The sequence below is a fragment of the Sus scrofa genome, chromosome 18, assembly GCF_054392235.1.
Source record: "Sus scrofa isolate SSC_HxYL_T2T_F1_AM1 chromosome 18, Sscrofa_HxYL_maternal_Yorkshire_Landrace_v2.0, whole genome shotgun sequence".
Lineage (NCBI taxonomy): Eukaryota > Metazoa > Chordata > Mammalia > Artiodactyla > Suidae > Sus > Sus scrofa.
Window position 1 is genome coordinate 23229040 of NC_139400.1, and position 27382 is coordinate 23256421.

A 27382-nucleotide genomic window follows, 5' to 3' on the forward strand; every position below is an offset into this window, starting at 1 on the left:
TACTGCATTGACTTGGGTTTATGCTTCAAGCTCTGATGGACAGATACACTTATTAAAGCATTTTGCTATTCCTCTTTCTACTAGGTTTTTCCCCATTTAATTTTTTCCCTTTAAAATATTCAGTAATTTGCTGTGGCAGGCAGAATAATGTTCTTCCCAAAGACATCACTGTCCTAATGCCCAGAATTTTTGTGAATATGTTACCTTACAAGGCAAAAGGAATTTTCCAGATGTGATTAAGTTAAAGGCCCTGAGTTGGAGAGATTATCCTGGATTATCCAGATGTACTCCATCTTCGTCACATGGGTGTTTAAAGCGAGATAAACCTCTCCCGCTGAGGTCAGAGGGAGATATGGCTATAGAATAATGGCCAGAGATGACCTTGCAGGCCCTTAAGATAGAGGAATGGGGCCAGGAGTCCAGGAATGTGGCAGCTTCTAGAAACTGGAAAGGCAAGGGAAAGGGTTTTCTCCTGTAGGCCCTCTAGAAAGGAATGCAGCTCTGTCTACACCTTGATTTTAGCCCAGTGAGACTTTGAACTCTTAGGACAATGGGGACATTTTAAGCCACCAAGTTTGTGGTTATTCATTAGAGCAGTGATAGAAAACGAATACATTTGTTTAGGGGACTCTTTTGACCTCAGGAAGATGTTTCACCTCCTGATTTCTCCCATCTCCCACCCCCAAACCTATTCTGAAGTGGCGAGTGTAGTTTTGGCACATTTGGAATAAGCTCATAGAATGGAGTAGCCTGGAAAAACTTCAGTGGTTCGTCCAGGCCAGTTCAGACTCTCTCTCTCAACACACACACGTGGAGGACAGCAAAAATTTAGCAATATTCCACCAATATACTGACATTCGTGCACTGAAGCATGCTAATGCGCAGCTGTGTGAAAGATACCCACCAAGCTGTTTTCCTAGTTGTAAAGACAGAAAGAGGGAAATCATGTGCCCTTAAAGTCGGCCTCTTGCTGTAAATGGAATATGTTTGGGAAGTAACTGTCTGCCTTCAGCTTGTAAAACTAATGGATGTCATAACTCCTGCTAACTCATAGGGTATCACATGGCAACAGTGAAGAGAGGAGTGAGTCTCGGGCCTGGGTTGGATGTCGGTGGGGAACAGGAAGAGCCCTGGATGGAAAGGAGATTGGAGACATTGGAGAGGCAAGGAGGCAGGTGAATCACAAGGCTGGGATCGGCACCCGCCTCCAGGTGGCGCTCTGAAGACGAGCTGCCTGGGGCGGGAGGGGCAGGTGAGAGGAATTCGGAAAAACACACCGAAAGATAATTTGGGAACAGTGTCTGCTTCTGCAGAGACCAGCAGGCCCATGTACTTTCACCATGCAGCACAGACACAAGTGCTCAGAGTCCAGCTTCCAGAACTGGTGTTTCTGGCACCAAAGTAATCATTTATTGGCACCATGAACAACTGGGCCAGTCATCCTTCAGCAAGATAGTAGGCGTCACACATGTGACATTTCAGGCCTCTTTTACTGGAGACATGAGCGTCTGGGCCTCTCTTAAATTACTGATAGCACCCTTCATTTGTAGATACTTTCATTTTTCATCAAAGAGATTCTGGGCTGGGAAGGTTTGAGGGAGGTCCGTTCTATACAAAGAAAGAGCTCCCACCACACGGTGGTCCTTTCTTAATAAAATATGGTTAAAAAAATAACTTTACTTCATGGAGGTAGGAGACTGGACCAAATGATTTCTTCCAGACTTTACCGTCTGCAATGGTTAAGAACAGCTTCTACCTTGGAGCAATTCACTAGGGAAAAGAGAGGTATGTAGGAAGTGCCCTATGTACGCCCTAATGCACTTACACACACACACACACACACACACTCACCTCCTGCAGAAACACAATTTAAACCCAAAAGAAATCTGTTCACATGAGAAGCAACCGTTCAAGTAATTTAAAGGGGATGTTTTAAAAGACTCTTGAAGAACATTTTTCTTGCCAAGAAATCCATGGACTCTACACTCTTAGAATGAAGCAAAAGATCTTACCCAGACAGTGGCTCACCACGGGGTGGATAGGAACGGAAGTGAAAGGGTTAACTACATATTCCGCAGGCTGAACCTCTTTGCTCAGTTCCCTAGGCCCCCTAGTCTTTCCTCCACAGCTGAGGGCACTGCCCTCCTCCCCACCCCCTACCCGCCTAGTGGCACTGAATACCTTCACTTAAACTACATTGCTTTGTGTTTTCTTGTGATACAGCTTTTTAGTGGATCTTCCTAAGACATCTTCTCATGAAATACTTCTCCCTTTTCCCATCTCCTTTTGCAGAAATTACAGACTCCTCTTCCCTCTTTGCTTTCGACCATCAGCAAAGTATTTTCCTTGCTTCTCCCTCTCTATTGTGCCTTTGCTAAAGTCTTTGTAGCTCCCACTGTGTCTTCCTTTAGGGAATGCCTGGTGGGCTGGGGGTGGGAGGTGGGGGGATGCATGGACTGTTACCAAAAGCCATCATTTAACCTGCATCCTAGTCTTCCAGGGCAATGCCCCATCAGTCACGAGCATCTGCACAGCCTTCACTGACACAATTCTCTCAACTATTTTTTGGTCTAAGTCCAGGCATAACACATCTTGGGTTGCTTCACTCTCTTTTATTTACCTTACAATGGTGGCCATACAGTTTCATCCCAGCTTCTTCCCCCTATTTGAATGTTTACTACAAGCAAGTATCACGGAGTTAACTGCCACAGGGGCTCCAAAGATAAGAAGGGCAGTCCCAAAGGGAGATAAGATATGCATACAAAATGTTAATGAAAGATGGAGAGTGAGCAGTATTCTGAGAGCAGCAGAGCTGAGGTGTGATAATTCTAAGGTGACATCCTACCATCAAGATCCCAGGGTTTAATCATGCGTATACTCAATGTATTCTGTGATTGAACTAGACTTCCTGTGGCTGAGATAGAAATCCACTTATCTCTATTAGGGCCACAGGTATTAAGTCATCCTTCAATCTAGTCTTTTCTAGGCTAGACGCCAATGCCTATTTTCCATCCTTTTAATATCAGCCTGAAATATAACAACTCTTTAAATGGGAAACCAAAACTGGACATAACAAAGGCTTGACCAAGGCATGTGCCTGGCTGAGGTCCCAGTGCTGCCTGCCACATCCCTTTTAACACATCCTAGCATTGTTTTGCATTGATAATAGCATCTCTTATAGAGTTCATTCATTAATTTTTGTGCTAAATCCATGGTGTTTTTTTTTTTATTCTTCTCTAGATTTATGGCTTCATCTATCTCCAGCATTTATCTGTTAAGCTATTTTTGTTCTTATTAATTGCCCCTGATATAAAGAACTTCATACTGTTTCCAGAGGCTCATTTTTCAACTCTTTCAGGATACTCTCCATTGCATTTTTCTTGCCCTCCTGCTTGAAACACAAAATCTGATTTCAAGAAAAGATCTTTCAGAGAAGGTCCAGCTACATTTTAATACCTGGGAATTCTAATCTATTTGAAGCAACATACAGTTTAAGGTCCTAGCTGCGCTCCGAGTGTGTTTATGCATTTGTGGGCTCCCATTACTAAGCTGTGAGCTCTTTGCCAAGGGGGACTGTGTCCTGCCCGTCTTTGCGACCCTCCCCTCACCCTAGTTAGCATGGCGTCTGCTGTAGACAGGACTTCTACAATATATGCTGCATAAGTGAATTAAGGCACATGGCTTCATAAAGAACAAATAATGGCCTTGACCAAGTTCATTTGTTTTTTCTGTGATTGAGTTGAAATGGGAGGATAATTGATGTGAATGGTAGCCTGGCCTCAAGTTCATTTGTGCCCACCACTGGAACTGAGATGCATGTGGGCATGTGTAACTGTGTGGTGAGGGCACCTAGGGAGCTGGTTCGCTTGGGGGTTTGAGGTTGTCTGGTTCGCTTGGGGGTTTGGGGTTGTCGCTTGGGGGTTTGGGGTTCCTAAGCTGTACCCTGTTGTCACATATCTGTGCCCTGAGGACAGGTGGGCTGCAGAGAAGCAGAAACTGCTTCCAGAAGGTATTTGCCAAGTCTAGGCCAAGCTTTGGTGGCTGGGTGACAAAGAGAAGCAGAGGAGAGGGTCTCTCTCCCTACTTCTGTAGGAGCACAGTGTGGTTCTGGAAGTCCAATGACTGAGAGGAGGGCAGGGCCCCTTTGGAAGCTTGGAAGTTTGTATCAAGGACACGAGACAACATCCTTGACATGGAGGGCCAGGGTCTCAGGTGGGCCCAGGGCAGGGGCAGAGAGGGGCCAGGGCCTCACTGGGGCAGGGGCCCAGTAGCAAGGAGTCATAGAAAGTTGAACATGGGGGCTAAGTGTACCATTCATGAGGTTTAATAAGCCAAACTTCCAGAAACAGAGGGATTTTTTTTTTTTTTTTTTTGGATGACGGGGTAGTAATCCTGCATAGGCAGGGAGTGCTAAGAATCACATTATCAGTAATGACATCCAGAGGCAGGTTCTGATCGACAATACATGAGTGACAGCTATAAGGTTTCTGTATGTTTTAAAAATTATACTTTATTCTAAAATCTTTTAGACAAACTAAAAAGAGTGAGAAACTAGAATGAGTGTCTCTGTGCTCACCTTTCAGCTAAAGAAAGAAAACTTTTAGTGTTAACTTCCTCCCTTTCTGCTGGAGGTAACTATTCTCCTGAGGATGTTTGTGTCCAATACACTTTCTTTGGATCTAATCCTCTGAACTATTTTTCCCCCCCTCTTCTCCCTCCAGTGCTGGCCCCACCCCACTGGGATCACCGTCAGTGCCACCCCAGCATGTATTTGGTTCTAGAATGAAACAGCCTGGGAGTGTGGGAGTAAGATGTCATCTTACTGTCTTGATACTTCTGTGTTTTCATTATGAAGTGCAGGTTCCCTGGTCATGATACTACCACTCAGTTTTTAAAAAAGGGCATTCTCTCCTTCCTAAGGCCAAACCCTGAGCCCCAGCATCGCCTTGCTCATGCTTCCCCTTGAGAAATCCTGACTTCCAGCTGTACCCCCTTGGCAATCTAACACTGGTCATAAAGGGACTTCTGTTCAGTGCAAAGATCATTGGCATTTGCTGCCGTTCGCCTGGTATTTCCTGAAACATTCTGCCTTCACCCAAGAACCTTATTCCTTCTCCTTTTCCCTGGAATGGCTTTTTAAATTCCTTTTGCATCTCTGAATTCTAATGATTCTTTAAGAACCAGTGTCTGGCTCCACCTCTATCAAGGCTTCCTGGTTTTGACTTTATTTCTTCGTAATTTATCATCTTAGGAGGAAAGATGAGAAAGCTGGAGACCAGTCTTGTCTGCATGCACTTGAGAAATAGTTGTGTTGTCATGTATGAGTCAGCCCTTCCGGCTAACTTGCTGTGAGGCTCCATTTCTGTTTCAACTCTTTTGTGACAACTATTTAGGTAGTCTCTAAGCTCTTTTTAAAATCTAGGGGTTTTAGCCACCTGAACTATTTTCTTTTCCTGGAGAGAAAAGTTTCTATCTTGAAAAGATCAGGCCTCCAACTCCCCTCTGCCCTCCAGCTTGAAACACATCTTTAAAACAGTTAAGACAATGCTTTGAAATAGCAGGGTTCTAGCCACAGTTTCTCGAATGAATGGTTGACGGTGCACAGCTATAAAACCCTGGTCCTGGTCTCGGTGAAAACAGTAATATATACCTTATATAATTTTAGGAAAGAAGTGTGTACATGAAAGATAGGACTTTTGCCCATAGGAAACTTAATCTAGCCCTTGGTGATATACTTTAGAACCTAGATTTCTTATACATAGATCCAATTAAACTGTGAATGAAGTTAAGAAACTATCACGGGGACTCTAAGGATATAATTCTAGTGCAGGGGGAAAGGTCGCATCTTCAAAAAGTCACATTTTCAAAGGAGGCGAGTTAGTTCACAAGCCACAGAATTCTCAGTGTGTATCACTCTTGTTCAAAGTATCTAAATATTTCCACGCCATAAATTTATTTTCTGGTGTCCACTTTATGCATCTGGATATTAAATTTACACACGGCTTTTACAGCTGGGATCAAATCCAGATTTTTTTTTTTCCAGTGATACCATATAAGGTCTAAAAAAATTCTGATATTTTGGGGGGAGGTCAGGCCTGGATTAAGGCATACATTTGTGTCTATTGCTAGAGAAAGAGTCCATTGTGTGCTTTAAATACTTTGGACATAGTGTTTATTGTTTTTATTATGTAAACGATACTTTGTTAGGCACTGTCCTATTTTGTGAGGATTAGGTCATGTGACTTAGGACATGATTATGATATCTATCTATAGGTAGAATGAGATGGATGGATATACAGTCTTAGGTGTCACTGTTCATGAGTACATACCTTTTCTCACCTGATTCCTAGTTGACAGACTTGTTTCCTGACACCCTTTTTTCCCTTTCACCTGATACAGGGTTAGACATATGGCAGATGCCAAACAAATACATGTCATTTGTTCTTTAGGTGAAAGAGGGACAGCAATGGAATATTGATGCTGCATCAAGAAGGCCTGTTGGCTGTTCCTCCCAGACACTCCGTGGAGTAACATTTTTTGGAGTGTTTCTGATGGTACAGGCTCTAGAAACCTGCTATTTCAGCCACCGAATCTTGGGAGTTCTCAGAAGTGCCAGGTCTCACAGACGGATTGGCTCACAGACTCACAAGAAACTGATGTGTGCCTCAGAATGCCAATGAATGACCATTAACTAAGATGGCATGGATAAGCTCCATCTTCAGTGCCTGGGGAGCTCTCATTGCCCAGCCAGGGTACCCTCCTTCCCCAACCCGGAATGTCAGGAAGCCTTGGTCACCAGAGAGATTCAAGGTCTACCTCTTCGGGATAGTCCTGGATGCCTAGTGCCAACCACAGACCTGGCATCCATGAAGACTTCTTCTACTAGCCCATTCTTTTTTTCAGACTTACTAAGACCATGAATGATGTGGACTGAATGTTTGTGTGCCTCAAATTCATGTATTGAAATCCTAAACCCTAGGTGATGGTAGTAAGGAGGGGAGGCCTTTGAGAGGTAATTAGGTCACGAGGGTGGAGTCCGCATGAATGAAATTAGCGTCCTTAATGAAAGAAACACTGACAGCGCTTGCCTTTTCTCTCTCTACACTGTGTGAGGATACAGCAAGAAGAGAGGCAACTGCAAACCATGAAGGGGCCCTCATCAGATGCCTGATTTGTTGACACCTTGATTTTGGACGTTCCCATCTCCAGAACTGTAAGAAATAAATATTTGTTGATTGAGCCACCCAGTCTGTGGTATTCTATTACAGCAGCCGAAACTAAGACAATAAATTAGACTCCACTTGCCTACATCTGGGAAACTTAATGTAATTTGACACGTGTTGAATTTATTAGAAATGTTCTTCTGTACAATTTTTGGGAATCTTTTTGGAGACAGGAAGTTAGAAATAGATTAGGGGTAAATTCTTCAGCTTTAGGATGATATTTTACTTTGAAGCTACTGAGCAATGAAATCAAGCTATTATTAGGACCAAGGCAGTAAAAAAGCAAATAGAACACTTTTTTGCTCATTAGTTTATAGAATAAGACAGGGAAGGTTTTTTCGTGAAAACATTTAATAGAAAACATTGTATCCATTTTTCTTATTTAAAAGCCAAAAGCCATCTGGAAAGCTTTTTAATTTTAAAACCTCATGAAGACAAAAAAAGAAAATAAAATGGATGATACTTATACAAAAAATAGCAGTTACTTCAAATCTGAAAGCCAGTGACCTGAAATATGCATACAGCTTTCTAAAATATGCTGCAAAGTAGAGAGAGCTGAAGTAATCTGAGATTCTCCTAGGTACTTTATTTTATTTTATTTTTGTCTTTTTGCCATTTCTTGGGCCGCTCCCGCGGCATATGGAGGTTCCCACGCTAGGGGTCTAATCGGAGCTGTAGCCACCGGCCTATGCCACAGCCACAGCGACGCGGGATCCGAGCCACTTCTGCAACCTACACCACAGCTCATGGCAACGCTGGAAGGTTAACCCACTGAGCAAGGGCAGGGATCGAACCCGCAACCTCATGGTTCCTAGTCAGATTCATTAACCACTGCACCACAATGGGAACTCTTCTCCTAGGTATTTTAGAACTCAATGTCTTTCTAGGATAACTTCAAATTATCTTTCCTTTTGACTCTTTTTCAGTAGACCTAAGAATTTAAAATTAAAAATAAAAAGATACAGTTCGGAGACTACTCTATAGTGCTTCCAAGCTTTTGTGTTCTGGGTGTTCTAGTTCATTAACTTCACTTTAACTACAAATGTTATGGTAATGAGTTAACCAAAGGATACACTTTTATAATTAGGAAACTCAATGCCCAGTGTGGAACATGTTGCATCGTAGTCAATATTTATGAATTAACATGAACCTAATTAATCTGAGTTCTGACAAATAGCTACTTATGAATGCTTCCCCTCTTTCTTTCGAACAGTTTTTTTGAACTGTATGAACTATTAATAAAAACAAAAAATTCTCCACTTCACTGAAAATTGAGTTAACCCTCCATATCTTGGTTAAAAAGTCTTCCTGAAATAAAAATAAATGAAGTCATGGCTTTTCTTTCTGCTTCCTTTTCTTTTTATGGCCACATCTACAGAGTATGGAGGTTCCTGGGCCAGGGGTCAAATTGGAGCTGCAGCTGCAGGCCTATGCTACAGCCATGGCAACACTGGATCTGAGCCATATCTGCAACCTGCACCACAGCTTGTAGGATCAGTGACAGCCTGATCCTAAACTCACTGAGCAAGGCTAGGGATTCAACCCCCATCCTCACGGAGACTGTCAGGTCCCTAACCTGCTGAGCTGGAATGGGAACTCCCAAGTCTTGGGTTTTCTAACATCTTTTCTTCTTCTTCTTCTTCTTTTTTAAATCCTGGTTTATCATAACATCCCAATATTAGAACACAATCCACTATCTGGAGTCTAAAAGTTAGACCCAGCTTGTGTGTTCAATACTCTCTATTTCAGAAAACGTGTTGACAATACTAGCCTGCGTTTGGCCCTCATCTACTTCTGCCCATCCTCCTGGGATTAACTGCAGATGTTTACTCCTCCAGACCACAAACTTGGTCTTTCATATGAGATATTTTTGATTATATGGTTTGTTCAGTGTTCGACTCCTTGGGGCTTGGTATGAACCCTGTAATTTGATGGTTATCTGGTCTTACAATGTAAACATTAATTGCAAATAACATTGAGAGCTTGAGCACTAGAGCAGATAGGCCAAGGCAAGGGAGTCTGCTCTATCACATTAATAACATGTGCCTCCATGATGCAACTAAAGAAGCATAATGGTCAAAATTACATACTGTAGAAGTCCACTATTCCTAATAATCAGAGAAATATAGGTGATGAGTTTCTTCCTATCTCTAGAGACAAAGATAGGACGTCACAGTTGCAGAGGCTCATCAGGAGAGCGATGGACCCCCAGGACAGTATGGATGGTGTCAGTGCTTAGAGAACACCACAAAGGTCACCGGCATTTCTGTCTCTCCATAGAAACCTTAGTGAAGTGAGCTGCGTTCTGCCTTGGTATGCAGAGATGAATCGCAGTATCTATTCATTCATTTACTCACTATTGAGCACTGGCCTTTGGGGAAATAAAAGTAAGACATGGTTCTGGATTCAGGGGGGAAAACAGACGTAGTAACAAATAAATAAAACGGGTGATAATAATTAACATATCCCCAAAAAATTGCTACGGAAAACCCACGGTGGGTCACTTTGGTTGGGGACCTCAGGGAAGGTGTTTTCCAGAGGATAACTATCGAGCTGGGCCTTCAAGCTAAGAGTTCACTAGTTATAAAAGCTCCAGTGATGCGAAGAGCATACAATCCCTCGAAGCCTGAGGACTTTCCTCACTTAGATGCAAAACCAGACAAGGAAGTGACCAACCACAGGTTTTAATTCTGATTGGGATAAAGTCATCATTTTAAATCTATTGAATTTTCCCCTCAATTCACGACTGGGCGGGGGGGGGAGATAAGATGGCTTCTTCTCTGCAGTCAAGGTCCTAAGCCCTCTCCAGGGGTGACAGGCTCTAGGGAGAGTGAGAGGTAACACTTACAGCATTTTCTCGGAGTCAGATTTTTGAAAGCCTAGAATGTCTGTGGGCCAGTTAGATAGCTTAAGATAGCAGAGTGAGAAGGGAGAAAATTCCTTTGAAACACAGTATAAGACCAGAATGAAACTTGCAACTCCACATAGGATTAAATAGACGTGAATCTGATTTAAATGAATCATACAGGCACCTCTGCCTGATAAACATCTGTCATTTGCAACCTGCTTACACTTGTGATGGCCTTTGTCCATATCTCATTTAACTGTCTCAGCCACCCTGAGAAGTGCTAGTTCTATTTTACTGATAAGGATGCCCAGGTCTATTAAACCTTTACCCACTGTCCTCTTTCTTTTATCCGTGATCTAAAAGGTACTTTCTTTTATGGAGTTAGAGGCAGTTGTAGGGGTCGGGAGCACATAGTGCAGAGGGAAAAGCACCAGAATTGGAGTAAATGACAGAGTTCTAGCTTTAATGCTACCATGGACCATGTGCTCTTGGATATGTTACTTTGCAGGTCTGGGTTCAATGATTTGGACTTCCAAATTCTTTCCTGAGAATGTAGGAGAGAAGGTCTTAACTTCTGACCACATAACCCAATAGAACACCAGGATATATCTCCTAGCAGTAATTCTGTTCCTCAGTCAGAGTTCTCTTGGAAAACTTACTCCTTTCTGAAGGGCATGCCTCCCCAGTTCACTCTACCATCGCTCTGACAAACGCCGCGATGAGATAAAATTTACATCCATGTGCCTCTGATGTGAGGCACTTAGAAATGAAAGAATTGGGAATTTCCATCCTGCCGCAGCCTTGAGTTTTATAAAAGCTTCTTTCTGTTCAGTTCATAAACCATGGAGCTTCTGTAGCAAAGATATTCCCTGGGCAACCAAGATATACTGTGAGGATGCCGGCTCAGAAAATGTACATATGTTTGGGGTGTTTTGCTTTCATGGTTATTTAGGTGGGAAGACTTAAAGGCTCTTGAAATAGGAGTATCAGGAGGAAGGGCATCAGATATCCACTGTTTCTACATCACAATTTTTTCCCCAAGTCTCCTTAATGGTAATTTCTCATCTTCTTCATCAAGGAAGGAGAAGTGGTAAGGGAGTATTAGATCTCCAAAATGGCCCCGACTTCGAAAAAAAAAATCCAAGATTTACACAACAGTTTTGATTAGAGAAACAGAAGGACTCTTCAAGGAAGGAGTGGGCAGAAGTATACATGGACTGCAGCTGCCAATAGCGCCTTGGGAAAGATGCAGTGTAATTATACCTGCTGAGGCTTCTTCTCTTCGAACCAGCATGATAACCCATCATCTCATCCTGCTCATCTGTTTGTTCACTTCCTGCTCAGTAATTTTCCATATTAGTCTCTTAATTTCCCCTGAAAGACCTGCCAACAGTGCAAGGCTTTCTGCGGGAATCAAAAATGGGTTGACGGCTGTTATGCTAAACAGGCAGAGGAGGGCTGCTAGATCCAGAAATAAAGGACTGTTTCATTACCTAGTTGCTGGGCCAGCTCTGGAAGTTATCTAGGTTTTCATCTGGAGAGCTTCTAATTATGCAAAATTCCTACTGGTCAATAAGACCCAGGTTATTTAAGAAAATAAAAAGCACTGATTGAGCAATCGTCTGGAAACTACGCGTTGGATTCCTAAATGGTACAGGAAAATGGAGGCCAGTGAAGATGTCACACAGGAGAGACCATGTCACCCACAATGGAAAATATGAACATCGGAAGAATTTCCTATTCTAAACAATGTGCAGTTTAAAATACACTCTCTGGAGACTCTCCTGAATGTACAGGCTTGTGGCTGCTATTTATAGTGGCTGTTGTGTACTTTACCAAGATTTTTATTCCAGCAAAGGAACTGTATGTGGTGTAGTGGGTTATTAAAATGGAAAATATACCCTCGCATTTTAACTTAGTTAATTGGTACTACTCTCAAATGTAATGTCAAGTCTCGCTAATCTAGACTAACTGGAAGGAAGGCCAGTACAAATTATGCAATATTTTTGACAAAATTTAGTTTTGAAAATACGTTCAACTGTATCTGGTGACTTCAATCAGACTAACAGAACATTAGAAACTTGTTTAAAAATTGCATAAATAAAAATGATTTATAATTAGCAAATTAAGCTTCTAAGTGCAGGTGAATGTTTAAAAATTTCTTTGAAAAGTTTCAAAAAGCTGTGCTCTCAAGTGTTTAATAACTCAGCCATGGAATGTAGCTTGCATATTTAACATATTAATCAAATCCTTTCTTTATAAATAGTTCATATTTATATTTTTATACAGTCTCATAAAGATTTTTCAATGGAGGAATCTGAATCAAGATTCATGATAGACTAAACATTGATTTTCCAACTGCTGATGAACATTACTTATGATAATAGCAAACTAGCGAAAAAACTGATTTTATTCACCACGTCTGCACATTATCCCTCTGTAACCTCATTCACAGATGAGTGAAAATCCATGTATACAGCCACTATACCATTCCCACACGCTCATGCTTCAATGTCCAGTGGTACTTTCTTATAACACTTGTTACAAGATACGGAAGGTCAATCATTTCCCTACGAGACTTCAAAGCAACTGAGATAGACTGCCCTTGAATAAGAATTTGGAAGGGTCTGTAATCATGTCTGTCTGCCATTCCCACCTGGCCAGATGTTGGCTGCAAGGTCAGATCTCTTAAACTTGGCGGGTCAGTGAGAAAACCAATGGGCAGAATAGATATATTCAACATACATATTTGATAGCTTTCATCACACTTTGTCTGATGATGAGCCTACTTTGCTGGTAGAGAATCCTTTGTTTGTACTACTTCTACAAGGTTCCCACCTGCATTCAGCAGAAGGACTCCTTTGGTCCTGAGTGAAAAAGCCGAAACTACTGCCCTCTCAGGGATCAGTAGACTCTCATTTAACACCTTCGCCTGAGTCTGGAGAGAATGTATGGTAAGCCCTGGATCATGGGGTCCTGGAAACACCTACATAGAAATTCATATTATCTTATTTAGAATTTTATTTAAAAATTAAATTTTCAGTATTTTAGTTACCTGTGTGGATGAGGGGGCAAGGAGGTGGGACTGGAGAGGGGTCTGCCGGGACTTTCAATGGCTCTGGAAATGTTCTCAGTCTTAAGCTGAATGATAAGTTTATAGTGTCTGTACTACACTGATTTGTAACTTCTATATACATTACATAACATTATTTTATATGTATTGGATTTTTCATAGTTAAATGAAATCACTAATTAGAATAAAATGATTAAGTTATTTTGTAAAAATTAAGCACATAACTTTCCTTATATTATTAGTATAGTATTTATGTATAGTGACGAGAGGCTTTTGGTTACTTCTTTAGGGGTGCTGAAACCATAATTCAGTAATTAGACTTCGGTATCTTCCTATGTAAGATGAACTTTAAAATTCATTAGATCAGGGATTCTTGGCCTGGTGTTCATGGGCCCCCAGGAGGGCGGTCTGAGGATGGAGGTCCATGATACCACGGAAAGTTAAGCGCCAAGTTCTGTGGCTGCGTATGTGCATTTTTCTTAGAGGAGCGTCTATAGCTTTCACCAGACTCAAGCAGTGTGTAGGCCAAAAATAAAAAAGGAACATTCCATTACAGAAGATTATCTATAAAGTTAGGGACAGTCTTAAGATTTTATGGGTGATGATGTGACGAATTCCTGCCCTACTAGTGAAAACAGTCTTTTTGAGGAAAAAAATCCAGAGAAAAGTCAAGAAGTTATGCCAACAGCCTTCTTGGGCTAGAGGGAGAAACGTTGACCTTCTCTGTTTCCACTTTTTTTTCTGTGAGATGGGACTAACACAGGAGTGTTTTTGAGGGCAAACTAAATAATGACTGTGTCTACACTTGCAAACGATTTTCATGAATAAGCATAAAGAACAGTTCGATTAAGCCCAATAGCCTCATTTATTGCCACATAACTGTTTTGAATGATTTTCTCACATCGTAGGGTATTATTTTAGCACTGTAGAGATGATGGACCTTCAGACAAGACAACATGAAACATGAAAAATTTCATTGATCAATTTGTTACAGTGGCAAGATTTTGAGATTTGGGGTAGGCAGAACTGGATTATATGCCCTCGCTATATGAAGTTGGACATACAACTTAAAACTTCCGACCTACAGTTTCCTCAGATGTAAAAGAGGGATAATAATATCCAAGCCTGAATGTTTGGGTCCTCCCCCCTAAATTCACATACTAAAACCTAGCTCCTAATGTGATCGTATTTAGAGTTGGGAAATTTGGGAGGTGATTAAGTCATGAAGGTGTAGCCCTCTTGAATGGGATAAGTGCCCTTTTAAAAAGAGGTGGCAGAGAGTTCCCTGCCCCTCTGCCATATGAGGGCACAACAGGAAGACAGAAGCAGACCCTCACCAGATACTGAATCTGCTGGGGCTTTGATCTTAGACTTTCCAACATTCAGAACTTGGAGAAATAAATTTCTGTTGTTTATAAGCCACCCTATCTATGGTATTCTGTTATAAAAGCATGAACAGGTTATGATAAAGTTCATGCAAAGTAACCTCAATGGGATATTTTGGCAATTATTTTGACAATTAAATTATATAAGATTTATAAAGGGCATCACTGGAGTTCCTGCTGTGGCTCAGTGGTAATGAACCTGACTAATATCCATGAGGATGCAGGTTCCATCCCTGGCCTTGCTCAGTGGGTTAAGTTTCTAGCGTTGCTGTGGGGCTGTGGCATAGGCCAGAAGTGGCAGCTCTGATTCAGCCCCTTGCCTGGGAACTTTCATATGCCACAGGCATAGCCCTAAAAAGCAAAAGAGAGAAAGAAGAAAGGAAGGAAGGAAGGAAGGGGGGAAGGAAGGAAGGAAAGAAAGAAAGAAAAGAAGGAAAGAAAGAAAGGAGCATCGCCTAGCCTGGCACTTGGCTGACACTAAAAAAGCGATGGTTCCTTTTCCCTTCTAACACTGAATGAAAAATTCAGCTGATCCTTTTTTCCACTTGAGAACTATTTTTTGCTGAATTGAACTCTTCAGATAAAATCCTGAGTTATGTTTTACATGCTATATTTAAAATAAAGACATATCATTAATGAATTAGAAAATTATCTTCATGGCTAAAATATGTTATTTTAAAATGTTCATGTAGCAGTTCTAGCTGTGTGGTAGACTTATTTGTAACCAGAACTTTTAATTCTTTTCCAACTTCAATAGAAACATCATAGCAAGTATCCATATAGGAAAGAAAGTTTGCAGTAAGGATGCCACAAACTATCTGAGCTGACAGATAAAAAAATCCAGTAAAATTTTATTTTGTATCAAAGGGCTGCCAAGACATTAATATGATTGTAATAATAATAAGACCTAACATTTATTGAGTATATACTATGTGCCAGTTGTGTTAATTTCCCTACATGAGTTACCTAGCGTAGTTTTTCCAATGATCCTGTGAGGTAGAATAATTATCCCCATTTTTATACATAAAGAAATTGAAGTAAAATATGTTTAAGTAATTTGTCACCAGGTCACCCAATGAGTAGTTGTCAAAATTAGGATTCAAACACATGTCTGTCAGACTTTGTCACCCATATACGTAACCACCACATTGTCCTGCCTCTTCCCAGGTAGTGAAGACTGGTAAATCTTAAAGAGTCACCTATACAAACCATAAAGAAAAATCATCACTATTTTATACAGCAAGTGTACTGACTCACACACATGCCACATTTTTTTCGAACTTAGAATGATGAGGTTACAGGTCTGCATGTGAGGTCCTTAAGGATCTAGATTTTTAATTTTTATTGAATAAGTGTCAACCTTGGGTAGGTCCTGGACACTTGATGCTCCACTGATCATCATAAAATGGGATATTTTTAGGACCAGAGGAATTGTTAAGTTAGGGGAAATTGGTCCAAATATGCCATCTCTACTGTTTAAAATTTGACTATTTATAAATTGACCTAGGTAATAAATAGTGCCTATTTAGAGTGAGTGAGAGAGAAAACATTTGAGGGAAAATATGAATATGAATACATGTTTTGATTCTTCACATGGCTGGACACAAATAAATAATTAAAAATCCCCTAGGTGAAAATTATCCACCTCACTTACTCAGTGCCCCTATATACAAATTAGACTAACCCTAAACAACATCAAATAATATAAAGACCTTACAGAACTATTTTTAAATACCTTTCAAACGAATTACTTAAAAAATCCTTTAACTTAAAAGTAAAAATGTAGACACAAATCTTAACACTTCCCCCCTTTAGGGTGATAAATTTTCTGAGGGAACTGAAGGGAAGTTTTGAGGAAATTTAGTTCCTCTAATCATTTAGACAGTTTCAAATGAACACTTTATTTAACTTCCTAGTGGAAATTAATTTTCTGATTATAACATAACAAACAAATTGCATTTGAGAAGATTCTTATTGGAAATTGCAAGGTCACAATGCTAAGCAGTGTAAATAAGAGCATTTTTGTGTAATTGTTGATTGACCGTACTATTAAATAATGTAAAAAAAGTTTCAGGGATAGAGTTCTGAGAGGCAACTGCTTAGACTCGATGGACTTTAAAAAATTGTGGGTTTTTTTGTTTATTTTTTTGTTTTTTTAGTGAAGTAAAAATATTTACTTTCCAATGCCTAATCTAATATTTCAGAGACCCATAAAGATATACGAACAATGACACCAGCAAGAGTGCTTTCATTCCCTTTATTTACGTCTAGGAGCCTCTGGCTCTGATAACACAGCCCTACAATAGGGGCCTTTCTTCTGATCAGAAAGAGGAACTCACATTTGGGTGTGGAAAGCGGGAGCTGGGAATGCAATGAGTTCACAGTCTTGAAAAGTGAGAGTTGCTTATTGTGAAAGCAAGCCCAGCACAGGGAAAAGTATGTCCCATTGAAGATTTCTCTATGGATAAACCATCATTGCTGGTTTCTCAGCAGAAACACCAAAGCTCAAAATCCTTTTGGCCAAGTGTAACAGAAGAGCTCAACTTAAACTGGTGTGACCTCCTCTTCCCGAGACAGTGGAATCCTTCCTCAAACCTTGCAACCAACCGCATCCTCAGAACTCTTCACTCAACAGCAAATTCCTGCATTTTACCTTCCTACAGTTCTTATGTCCTCTGAGAACAGTAGAAAGAAAACCTTAGTATTTTTTATTATATGAAAACTTGATATTTTTCACTGTTTTGTTTTGTGGTAAATATAAAATGGATCTTCAATTCTTCGTGTGTTGCAGCAAATCAAATTAGATGTAATAATTAATAGTGTTTATCTAATAACAGCCAATAAATAAAAATAATAACTCGATGAATAATAATTATTTAATAAACACCAGATGACTGGTACTGTGTTAACACCTTTTCTTTTTCTTCCTTTTTTTTTTTTTTAGGGCCACACCCATGGCAAATGGAAGTTCCCAGGCTAGGGGTCTAATGGGAGCTACAGCTGCTGGCCTATGCCTACACCAAATCTGAGCTGCATCTGTGGCCTACACCACAGCTCATGGCAATGCTGGATCGTTAACCCACTAAGCGAGGCCAGGGATCGAACCTGCAACCTCATGGATCCTAGTCAGGTTCATTAACCACTGAGCCATGAAGAGAACTCCATATGTTCATTCTTTCATGTATTATCTCTTTATATCCCCACAAAACCCCTATGAAGTGGATACTATTCTTTCCCCCATTTTATAGATGAGGAAACAGAAGGTTAGGAAGAACGAATAATTTGTACGGTCAGGTAGCTAATAAGTGGCAGACCTTGGATGTGACAGCACAGTTTCCTAACGGTAAAGTCCATGCCTTTAACTGATAATAACCTCTCCTGCCTCCCGTCGTTATGCCTCTTGGTGTTCATTTACATAGAACATATGTCCTATTGAGACATACCCATTACTGGCGCTATGATCAGTCCATCTTTGCCAGATACACGCAAAAGTCCCAGCATATGGGCAGGGGTAGGTGGGTTACTCGCTGAAAAGGAAGAGAGCAGAATCTGACCTCTTCGAAAAGGTATCCCTTTCCCCTACATTCTCCCCTTTGAGAATGTTGTATTCCCCGATGATGCAAAAGCACATGCCCTCACAATCCAGGGTAGATGGATTAAGAGGAGGGAGAATGGAATGGAAACAGGCGGATGGATCGCGTGTCGGTGAAGAGGCACATGGACCGGGGGAAAATACATCACGATGTACTGGGAAATACAGAGATGAAGACAGACAGGGACTGAAATAAAAGACAGAAACAGAAAGGGAAGCAGAGGATACCTATTCATTTTTATTCCCATAAGATAGGTGAAGATAATTATTTGTTTGTGCAAATAGCTCAAATGTATAGTTACCAAACGGGAAATGTGGGGCAGGAGGGATACATTGGGGGCTGGAACTAACATATACGCATTGCTATAAATAAAACAGATAGGTAACAAGGACCTACTGTCTTGTTACCACTCAGTACTGTGTAATAACCTATAGGGGAAAAGACTGAAAAGAAATGGATATATGTATATGTATAACTGACTTACTTGGCTGTACATCTGAAACTAACACAACTAAGTCAACTATACATCAATCGAATTTATTTTAAAAACCAACAAAACCAAAAATACGGTTTAATTTGAGATGTGTACAAATAATACCTTTTGCTTAGGAGTAATGCATTTAGGATTTTCACTGCTTACCTGTTCAATCCATTCTGTGTACTGAAAATTTTTTCTTCCCCTTTTGCTCAAGTTGGCTCTAAAGTTATTAATTCATGTATGACACGAGCTTTGTGACTATTGGGAACTGCCTGAATTAGTGAGAATTGATTCCTGAATTAGTGGTTTCACAGAGTGTCTCCCTCTCTATAGATATTCAGTACATTTTCTGACAACTAAATAAAGTACCTCCTTTTAGCACATCTAAAGTCCTCATCTTAGGGACTCGATATGAAAGGCAAATGAAGGACAAGGACAAGGTGGATAGCAAAAAGATGTACAGGCTAAGCGGCAGGACAAAGAAGGGAAATATCTTTTGGATGTAACTAGGTTCCCAGTCTAGGTCATGGAGGGTAGATGATTTGAAATGGACTGTAACTCTCACGATGCAGTGTGTTCGCGGGAGTCTCAGGGCAGCTATGATCCCGTATGTAACTGTCAGTCCCAAACCCGGGAAATCCAGCATGGTACAAAGTGTATGGTTAGGTTTTTTTTGTTTTGTTTCTAGCTTTTTTGGTCTTTTTAGGGCTACACCCGAGCCATATGGAAGTTCCTGGGCTAGGGGTCACTCAGAGCTGAACAGCACCTGCTAGTCAAGCTCAACAACAACTAATTAAAATAACAGGGCATTTTTCTTTGGAAAGGCTTTGTGGGGAAGAAGTGGAAACTTCAGTAGTCTCTTCTGCCTGTTACCATGTTCTCCATACTGTCTGCAGGGGTAAGGAATACAAAGGGCATCAGTCAACTTGAAATATGATCAATGACTATCAGAGTACGTGTCCTGTTTGAGGATACACAAAGGTAGTTTCTTGATCATTGCTTGGTTTTATACAGGTGGAAGAGCATTAAGAACACTCTTCTCAATTCTGTCCTTCTATTGGTCTATCCCCAGTGCCAAAATAGAGCTGAAAGCAGAGCAGAAGCCCAATCAAAATGAGCCTGCAGCTCTGAGCCTTGGGGCCACTCCAGATCAAGGCTGGGTTCTTGCTTTTCATTCCTTAAATCCAAAGGAGAATTTGGTCTCCTTACTTCTGGTCCCAGGTATAATGGATTGGGCCATAGACTCTCTTTTCAAAATGGAAAACTGCCTTATTGTTTTGTTTTTAAATAAAGTAGTACACGATTGTTGTAAAAAAATTAGACAATACCAAAAGCCAAAGGAAAATAAATATTACCACCAATCTCTCACTCCTGTCACAGAGGAAGAAGCCAAGTTCTAAAGCTAAAGGAAGAGGGACTTGTCCAGGGTCTTATATGCCCTTTCTTTTAAGATTAAAACCACAATTTCAGATGACCCTTCATTTCTGTGTCTGACCATCTGTTTCCTGTACACACCCTGAAATTTCTCATCAAAGTTGGCTGGACCATACAGCCTGACCTTCACTATTCCCATAAATGACCAGGCTTTTACAAAATCCTAAAGGCTGCACATGGACTTGCTTTTAACAAATTCCAAAATAGCCGAACTAAAGCATTCACCTTGAAACATGAAAAGGTAAGCTTAGAACAAAATATAAGGAAGTACTTAAAAAGCACTTATCTTTTCTAAAAAGAAAAGATAAGAAAAGGAATCAGATGGAATATAATAACCCAAGAGGATTAATATAGACTTCCAGCTCTTCAGTCTTACATTCTTTGGAATTTTCTTTGAGCTTCTCCCTCTCCTACAAGATTTGCTAACTCTCCCTCTAAGGAGGCTCGTGCATATTTGATCTTCCTTTCCATATACGCTGCCCTGATTCCGTCTTCATCACCATATGTTCAATACTCACCCTCCTAGTATCCCCATATTCCAGTCATTCTAGGTGACCTTCCCCAACACATTTTCATCACACAGAGCTCTGCTAAGTCTCCATCTCTTGTCTTTTATGTGAAATAAAAATCATCCATGATGCGCAACTCATTCTTCCCCGAGCACTCAACAGGTGTCTTCCACCAGGATCCTTATTTCCACCTCTGAGCTTTTGCAGATGTCACCCCCTCATACACACGGCTCCGTTTTTACTCATCAGCACCATCCTTAATTCCCCCATGGCTCATCTTCTCTCACTTCCGGAGAGCCTTTCCTGACTGGTTTCATCATGGGAGGATAATTGCTTTTTCTTTCCTTGGCATTAGTTTTCAGCGCTGGCTACATTGCTATGTTTCTTCCTTGTTTAGTTGATGAGAATAATTAAAAAAAAATAACGCACCGTTTAGGTGCCAGGTACTAGGACAGGCCACTTATGACGTTCAATAATCTCCACGAAAACCACAGAAGCTACGTAGATATTACGCCTGTTTTACAAATAAGGCAGCTGTGGCTTAAAGAGATGTCACCTGCTCATGGCCACACAGCTCAAAAGTGGCAGAGCTGAGATTGGAATCTACAGAGCTCACATACTGTTCCTGGTACCTTGTGCCGTGGACTGCAGCCTACTCTGACCAAATCAATCAAAGGCAGTACTTTTACCTTCTTTTGAATTCTCCATACAAGTAAGTAGATCCTTTTAAGTTTTCTGTTGCAGAATCACTAAGAGATCATCTTACTACCATCTTTTTATTTGTGCATTGGAATTATTATGAGGCAAAATTGATTTGATTTTAAGGTCATTGTTTAAGATACTTCTTCCTGTGAAGGCTTATTCTGCTTTCTCAAAAGAACATCTGATTTAAGCCACATTAAATGCTGCTGCTTTTCCTCTGAGGTCTAAAGCTTTAAAATATACACTTAGACCCCGTGCCTCATATGTCATGGCTTTATTTCCCCAACCTGCCCTTGTAAGTCACCACAACAGAAGCCTCAGAGTCACCACAGTAACATACTCTACTGGTTACTAACCCATCATATGTGAATTCCTGGATTTGGCAGCTTTTCTAGTAAGAACACAGATTTGTCATAAGATTAATGTAGGTCTTATTGCCTTTATTCTTTTCAATTTAAGACTTCTATTTCCTAAATGGTTTCGGTACTCAATATTTGTCATTTTCCTGACATTTCAATATTATAAATGCTTTTAAAATTTCTATGCCTTTGTCCTGTAAAAAATATTAATATGAAAGACACTGATTAAATGCAACTATTGGATCCTTCCCCAATTTCTTTTTCTTGATATTATCTGCACAGTGAGGAACACTTTCCATAACTGCTTTTGTAAACAGTTTAGTGTGCAATACATTTGACTCTTCAGATTGATGATATTTGAGGCCCGAAACCAAAATTGTGGATGACAGAAGAGAGACATTTTTAAACCTAGATCTTTACCTTTCTGCTTCCAGGCGCATCTCCTCCCGCTTTTGTCTCCTAAGTTCTCTGCGACGTTCAAAATCGTCCATGGTGTGGGTTCAGGTTTAGGGAGACCAGATAATGCCTGGATCCAAAGGGAGGAGGGAGAGTCAGGATCAGAGATGAGTCAGAGGCTTAGCCCCCACCATTTGCCTTAGCCCCCAACCATTTTTCATCCCTTCCTTTTTCATAACTCTTAAGTAAAATGCCTTAGAAGACAGGGTGAGGTAGCCAGTGATCAATGTGCGACTCTCAAGCCAAGCTCTGTCCTTTATGTGTTAAATTCAGTCTCATTCCTGAAACGATTCGAGACACGTAAATAAAATCCCAGGACCACAGTTTTAAAAAAATTAAAGACCTCAAGAGTAAGTTCTGAAGATCTGAAACACGGGTGGAATCACTTGAGAGCTACGGAATGATCTTGTTCTTTGTAATTTGCTGAACTAAATTGACAAAAATGATGAACAAGTGAACAAAGAAAGAGGAAAAGAGAACAAGAATGAGAAAGAGAAAAGTGGCAAGAAAAGGAAATTCATAGAAACTAAGAAAAAAAGAGACAGAAAAGAATACAAATATCCAGGCATAATTTGCACATCTTAAAATAATATTATCGGAATGATAATAAGGACGACAGCAATGACACCAGGCGTAAACAGAATGCAGCAGCATTTTTAAATGCAGTTACACATGAGCCAGCTGTTTTCGGAGCTCAAAAGTCGCGGCTTTTTGTAACCCACCCATTTTATCCTTTCCTACCTCCTCCGTGATGGTTTTAGTCCCAGAAAGATCTTCCCTTTCCAGCTCTTCAACTGAGGAGTCCGCTTTTCCTGAGTTTCTGTGCCATGGAGTCAAGTATTCCAGAATTCCCCGCAGCCCCCAAACCCAAAATGACTACCAGAAAAGGGGAAGCGGGCTCTTTTTGTCCTTGCCTTGTTTACAGAGCTGTCAGTGGTTAGTTAAACTCGGCCTGGAATCTGGCATTTAAGGCCCGCTTGAAGATTGTTTCCTGTGTGGAGCGGGAGGCCTCCACTTCCTCTGGAATCCTAGACTCTGCTGCACTCGGATCACAAAAAAATATTTTCCAGCCCTTTCTATGCACATGAGACAAGCCATTTGTCCTGTGTAAGAAACAGGGAGACGTGCAAAACCTGAAGCCATCCCCTAATGGCATCTTTGTGGGAAAGAGTGAAAAGCAAAATTTAGGCTTTGAAGCTAAGTTCAGAAACCTTCTGAAATAAATTGTCAGATTCTTTTATTTTTCAAGCATTTTTACCCTTTAAAAAAACCCACAAAAATAAAAATAAAGTCTCAGCCAACCAAAACAAAACTACACAACGTTTGAAATTTTCCCTCTTTCTTATTCCCTAGAGTATTATTTATACTGTTTATAAATACTTCAGAAATGCAAATTTGGGTGTTTATTTAGATTTTTTGATTTTAAGGTGTTTTTCCATCTTATCTTACAAAGAGTACTTTCCAAATACTTTGCAAGTTAGGGAAGGAAAGAATCAGTTTTCCTTTTTAAAAAATTACTTCATCGACCTTGAAAAATTTCTTTATATTTTCCCGTCTAAAATCTCCATAGTTATCAGAATGAGATAAAAAGTGATTTGAGGGTCTCTTGAGAGGCTGTCCAAGGGTCTGCCTCCCCCAGGTGGGCTCCTGTTCTGAGCACAGTTCAGGGTGTGTGAGAACAGCCCCATGGGCTTCAGGACCAAACTGGATGATGTGAACGCCGGGTGAGAGTGAGAGCAAACGCTTCTCGTCCCTTTCCTCAGGAAAGGCTTTTGGTGTATGGAAACCACTTCTGGAATAACTATAGCAGCAGCAAACAGACATGGGAGAAGGAAGTCTGTCTGTAAGCAAACAATTTCACTTTTCTTCATGTATCCACATAGCCTGGAGAGCCTCCTCTCAGCCTCTGGGTCCTGCTCCAACCTCATCAAGCCAAGGAGTCATGCTGGCTCCTGGGTAGCAGTGGCAGCTGACTTTCTCAGCACATACCTTGGGTGCAGGTGCCAATGAGCAGTGAAATAAATATCCCCAAGCAGGTGGAAGATGCGCGTGGTTGGTAGAGCCCGGCAGCATCTGGGCGGCCCAAGGGGAAGTGAAACTGACAAACGCTGTGTGCCCGCTGTGGCTGGCTCTCCTCACTGGCTCTCTACCCGTGCAGATTCTCCCCACCCCAGCTCCTCACCTTTTATTACTTACTTGAGTGTTTCTTTTCCCAACTAGAAAGAAACCCTACCTAGCCAGTTATTTACACCTTGGAATGCTGCTGAGGGTGCATGTTAGGCACTGAGGGGGGAGGGCAGCATGATGCATCTGCTCAGATGGGGCTTTCTGGGTTCTGCTTGGTGGACACGGGGCAGGTATGTCTGAGGGGGAGGAGAAAGCACATCTGTATACCTCGGGCTGTGGTGTGACTCTGTGGGTGCGTGCGTGTGTGTTGTGTATGGGGGGAAGGTGTGTGTGCTTGTGCAAATGGCTCTCTGTTGGTCTCACACCGGGATGGAGTCAGAGGACTTCCCTAATTCCCACATCCTCATATCTAGGACTTCTCTGCCACTGCTCGTGACTAAAGGGAGCCATGTCTGGGTCGAATTGTAAGTGATTTCCCCCCTTTGGGGGGCAGCGCCTGCCATGGACCCAGTTAGTAATCTCTCATTTCCCTCCCGGACCCCCAGGCAATGTTGAATTCCTTTCAATAGGAGAGAGTACCCACTGGAGAGGAAACAAACTCTCAACCAAAGAAGTGATAAATGTCAAGGCAGAGGGGGAGCTCCTGTCAACAGCGGAGCTCGTGAGGGTCACAAGTGGACAGAGTGGCCTGACAGAGAAATGCAGGCGAAGGGGGTATCACAGCATCAATAACTATGACAGATGGGTTCTTGAAACGTTTTACGAAAATCCAAATTGTTGTGCTGTGGGGATTGTAATCATCATGCTATTGAAGGGACCTCAACAGCAGGACACCTTTTGTCAAAGGAAAGAAAGCGCTTTACAAAGGCAGATGAATCATCACCTGCTGATACACCTGTCTCAAATATCAGATTTTCTTGAAACAGGGCATGCCTATGCTGCTGCAATTAGATAATAAGTAGATATTCAGGATATCAAGTCATTTAACACGCTGCTGTTCCTTTGGGTAATGACACGACCAAGCCCGCAGCCCAGGTGAATGGCACTGTGAGCGGACTGCCTGGGTCTCTCCACCAGGCCAGGACATCCTGATGCTTCTTCCCTTCCCTTTCCTTCTTGATGCATTTCCCTCTCTTCTTTGGGGGTGGGGGAGACATTTATCAATATCTCTCTTTTTCTTCTTTTTAGGGCAGCACGTCTGGAAGTTGCTGGGCTAGGGGTCATATCAGAGCTACAGCTGCCAGCCTATGCCACAGAGCAGCAATGCCGGATCTGAGCCATATCTTGCAAAATATGCCACCACTCACGGCAACACCGTATCCTTAACCCACTGAGCAAGGCAGGGATTGAACCCACATTCTCATGGGTAATGGTTGAATTCTTTTTTTTTTTTTTTGGTCTTTTCAGGGCTGCACCTGTGGCATATGGAGGTGCCCAGGCTAGGGGTGGAAACTGAGCTGAGGACACTGGCCTACCCCACAGTGACAGCAACATGGGATCCGAGCCACATCTGCGACCTACACCACAGCTCATGGCAACACTGGATCCTTAACCCACTGAACAAGGCCGGGGATCCAACCTGCATCCTCATGGATGCTAGTCAGATTCGCTTCCACTGAGCCATGAAGGGAACTTCCAATAGCCAAGTTCTTACTAGTGAGCCACAGTGGGAACTCTCCATTTAGCACTATTTCTTCTGGCATTTTCTTTTTTATGTGTCTCACTCTCTGCTACCTCCTTTTTTCCTTCTTCATTTCTCTCCCTGCTTTTTGAATTAAAGTTTATTTACTAAAACTAAGATTCTTTTCCTCAAAAAAAATGAGTTTAATATCTGATGTGCATCTTTCAATCAAGGATTCTATTACTATGTTTTACATTCACACGGCTTTTTTTTTTTTCTTTATGGGCATGTGGCCCTCATGAGAAATATTTCCTGTGACACCTTCATAGAGAGAACTACTCTGTTTCTGCTTTTGATTGGGATGGCAAGTAAGAAGCCATCTGAGATATGTGTATGTGTGTGTGCATATGCAGGTGTGTGTGTGTGTGCACATGTGTAAATAGCATCAAGGCAGAAGGTGGTGCTGAGCAGACCGTTACTCATTATTAGGAGGAGGACCCTGTAGAGAAAGCTAAGCTCTATCTCCCTCTAACTGAGTGCTGAATCAGTGGGGAAAGTCCTTGGGATTTGGGGGCAGTGCCAATGCTGGTCTTGGAGTGCACCAAGAATGAAACCCGTAGTGTCAGGGACACTGAATAAGTTAATGCAATTTCCAAAAGTAACCAACATTATTGTGCTTTGTATTAGGTCATTTTTTTTTAACCTTTTTAAAATAAATTCATGGGCCTTATTTCTTAGAGTAGTTTTAAGTTTGAGGAAACACTGAAAGTATTGAGTACCCCATATTCCCTCTCCATCCCACTCACAGTTTCTTCTATGTTTGTATTGAACTGTGTCCTCCCCACCAAAAGATATGTTTAAGTCCTAACCCCCAGCACCTCAGAATGTTACCTTACTTGGAAATAGGGTCTTTGCACATGTAGTCAAGTTAAGATAAGGTTATTAGGATAGCCCTAATCCAGCACGGCTGGTGTCTTTATAAAGAGAGGAGATATGGACATAGAGACAGATACAAAGGGAAGATCATGTGGAAACACAGGGAGAAAGTCACGAGGAGATGGAGGGCAAGAAACCCTGGAGGGCCCCAGAAGCTGCGGGAAGGCCAAGAGAACCCCCCGCCCAGGGTCTTTGGTGGGGCCATGGCCCCACTGAAATTTTGATTTCTAGCCTCTGGAACTGTGGATAATAAGTTTCTGTTGTAAGTTACCCAGTTTGTGATACTTTGTTATAGCAGCCTTGGCAAACTAATACAACGTGTTATTAAAATCTGTTAGTGGTAAATTTGTTTCAATTAATGAACTAATATTGATACATCATTATTATTATTTTTCAAGACTGCACCTGGAAGTTCCCAGCCTAGGGGTCAAATCAGAGCTGCAGGTGCCAGCCACAGCCACAGCCACAGCCACAGCCACGCCAGATCCAAGCTGCATCTGTGACCTATGCCACAGCTTGCGGCAATGCCAGATCCTTAATTCCACTGAGTGAGGCCAGGGATCGAACCCACATCCTCACAGACACTGTGTGAGGTTGTTAATCTGCTGAGCCACAAGGGGAACTCTTGATACATTATT

The 27382-nt window shown here is 41.4% G+C and overlaps 1 protein-coding gene across 19 annotated transcripts in view; it reads right to left on the minus strand.

Moving 5' to 3' along the window:
* The window catches only part of CALD1 (caldesmon 1), a 287937-nt gene that overhangs the window by 73982 nt on the left and 186573 nt on the right, over nucleotides 1–27382 (minus strand). For 16 of the 19 annotated variants that reach the window (XM_085005401.1, XM_021079167.2, XM_085005410.1 and 13 more), the window contains one exon: nucleotides 22025–22130. In XM_085005401.1, the coding sequence (XP_084861527.1) occupies nucleotides 22025–22095 (71 nt within the window). In that variant the 5' untranslated portion in view covers nucleotides 22096–22130. Of the gene's footprint in view, nucleotides 1–22024; nucleotides 22131–22801; nucleotides 22939–27382 lie in introns of those variants that run through there. The other 3 variants (XM_021079174.2, XM_085005408.1, XM_005673146.3) reach the window with 1 other exon arrangement.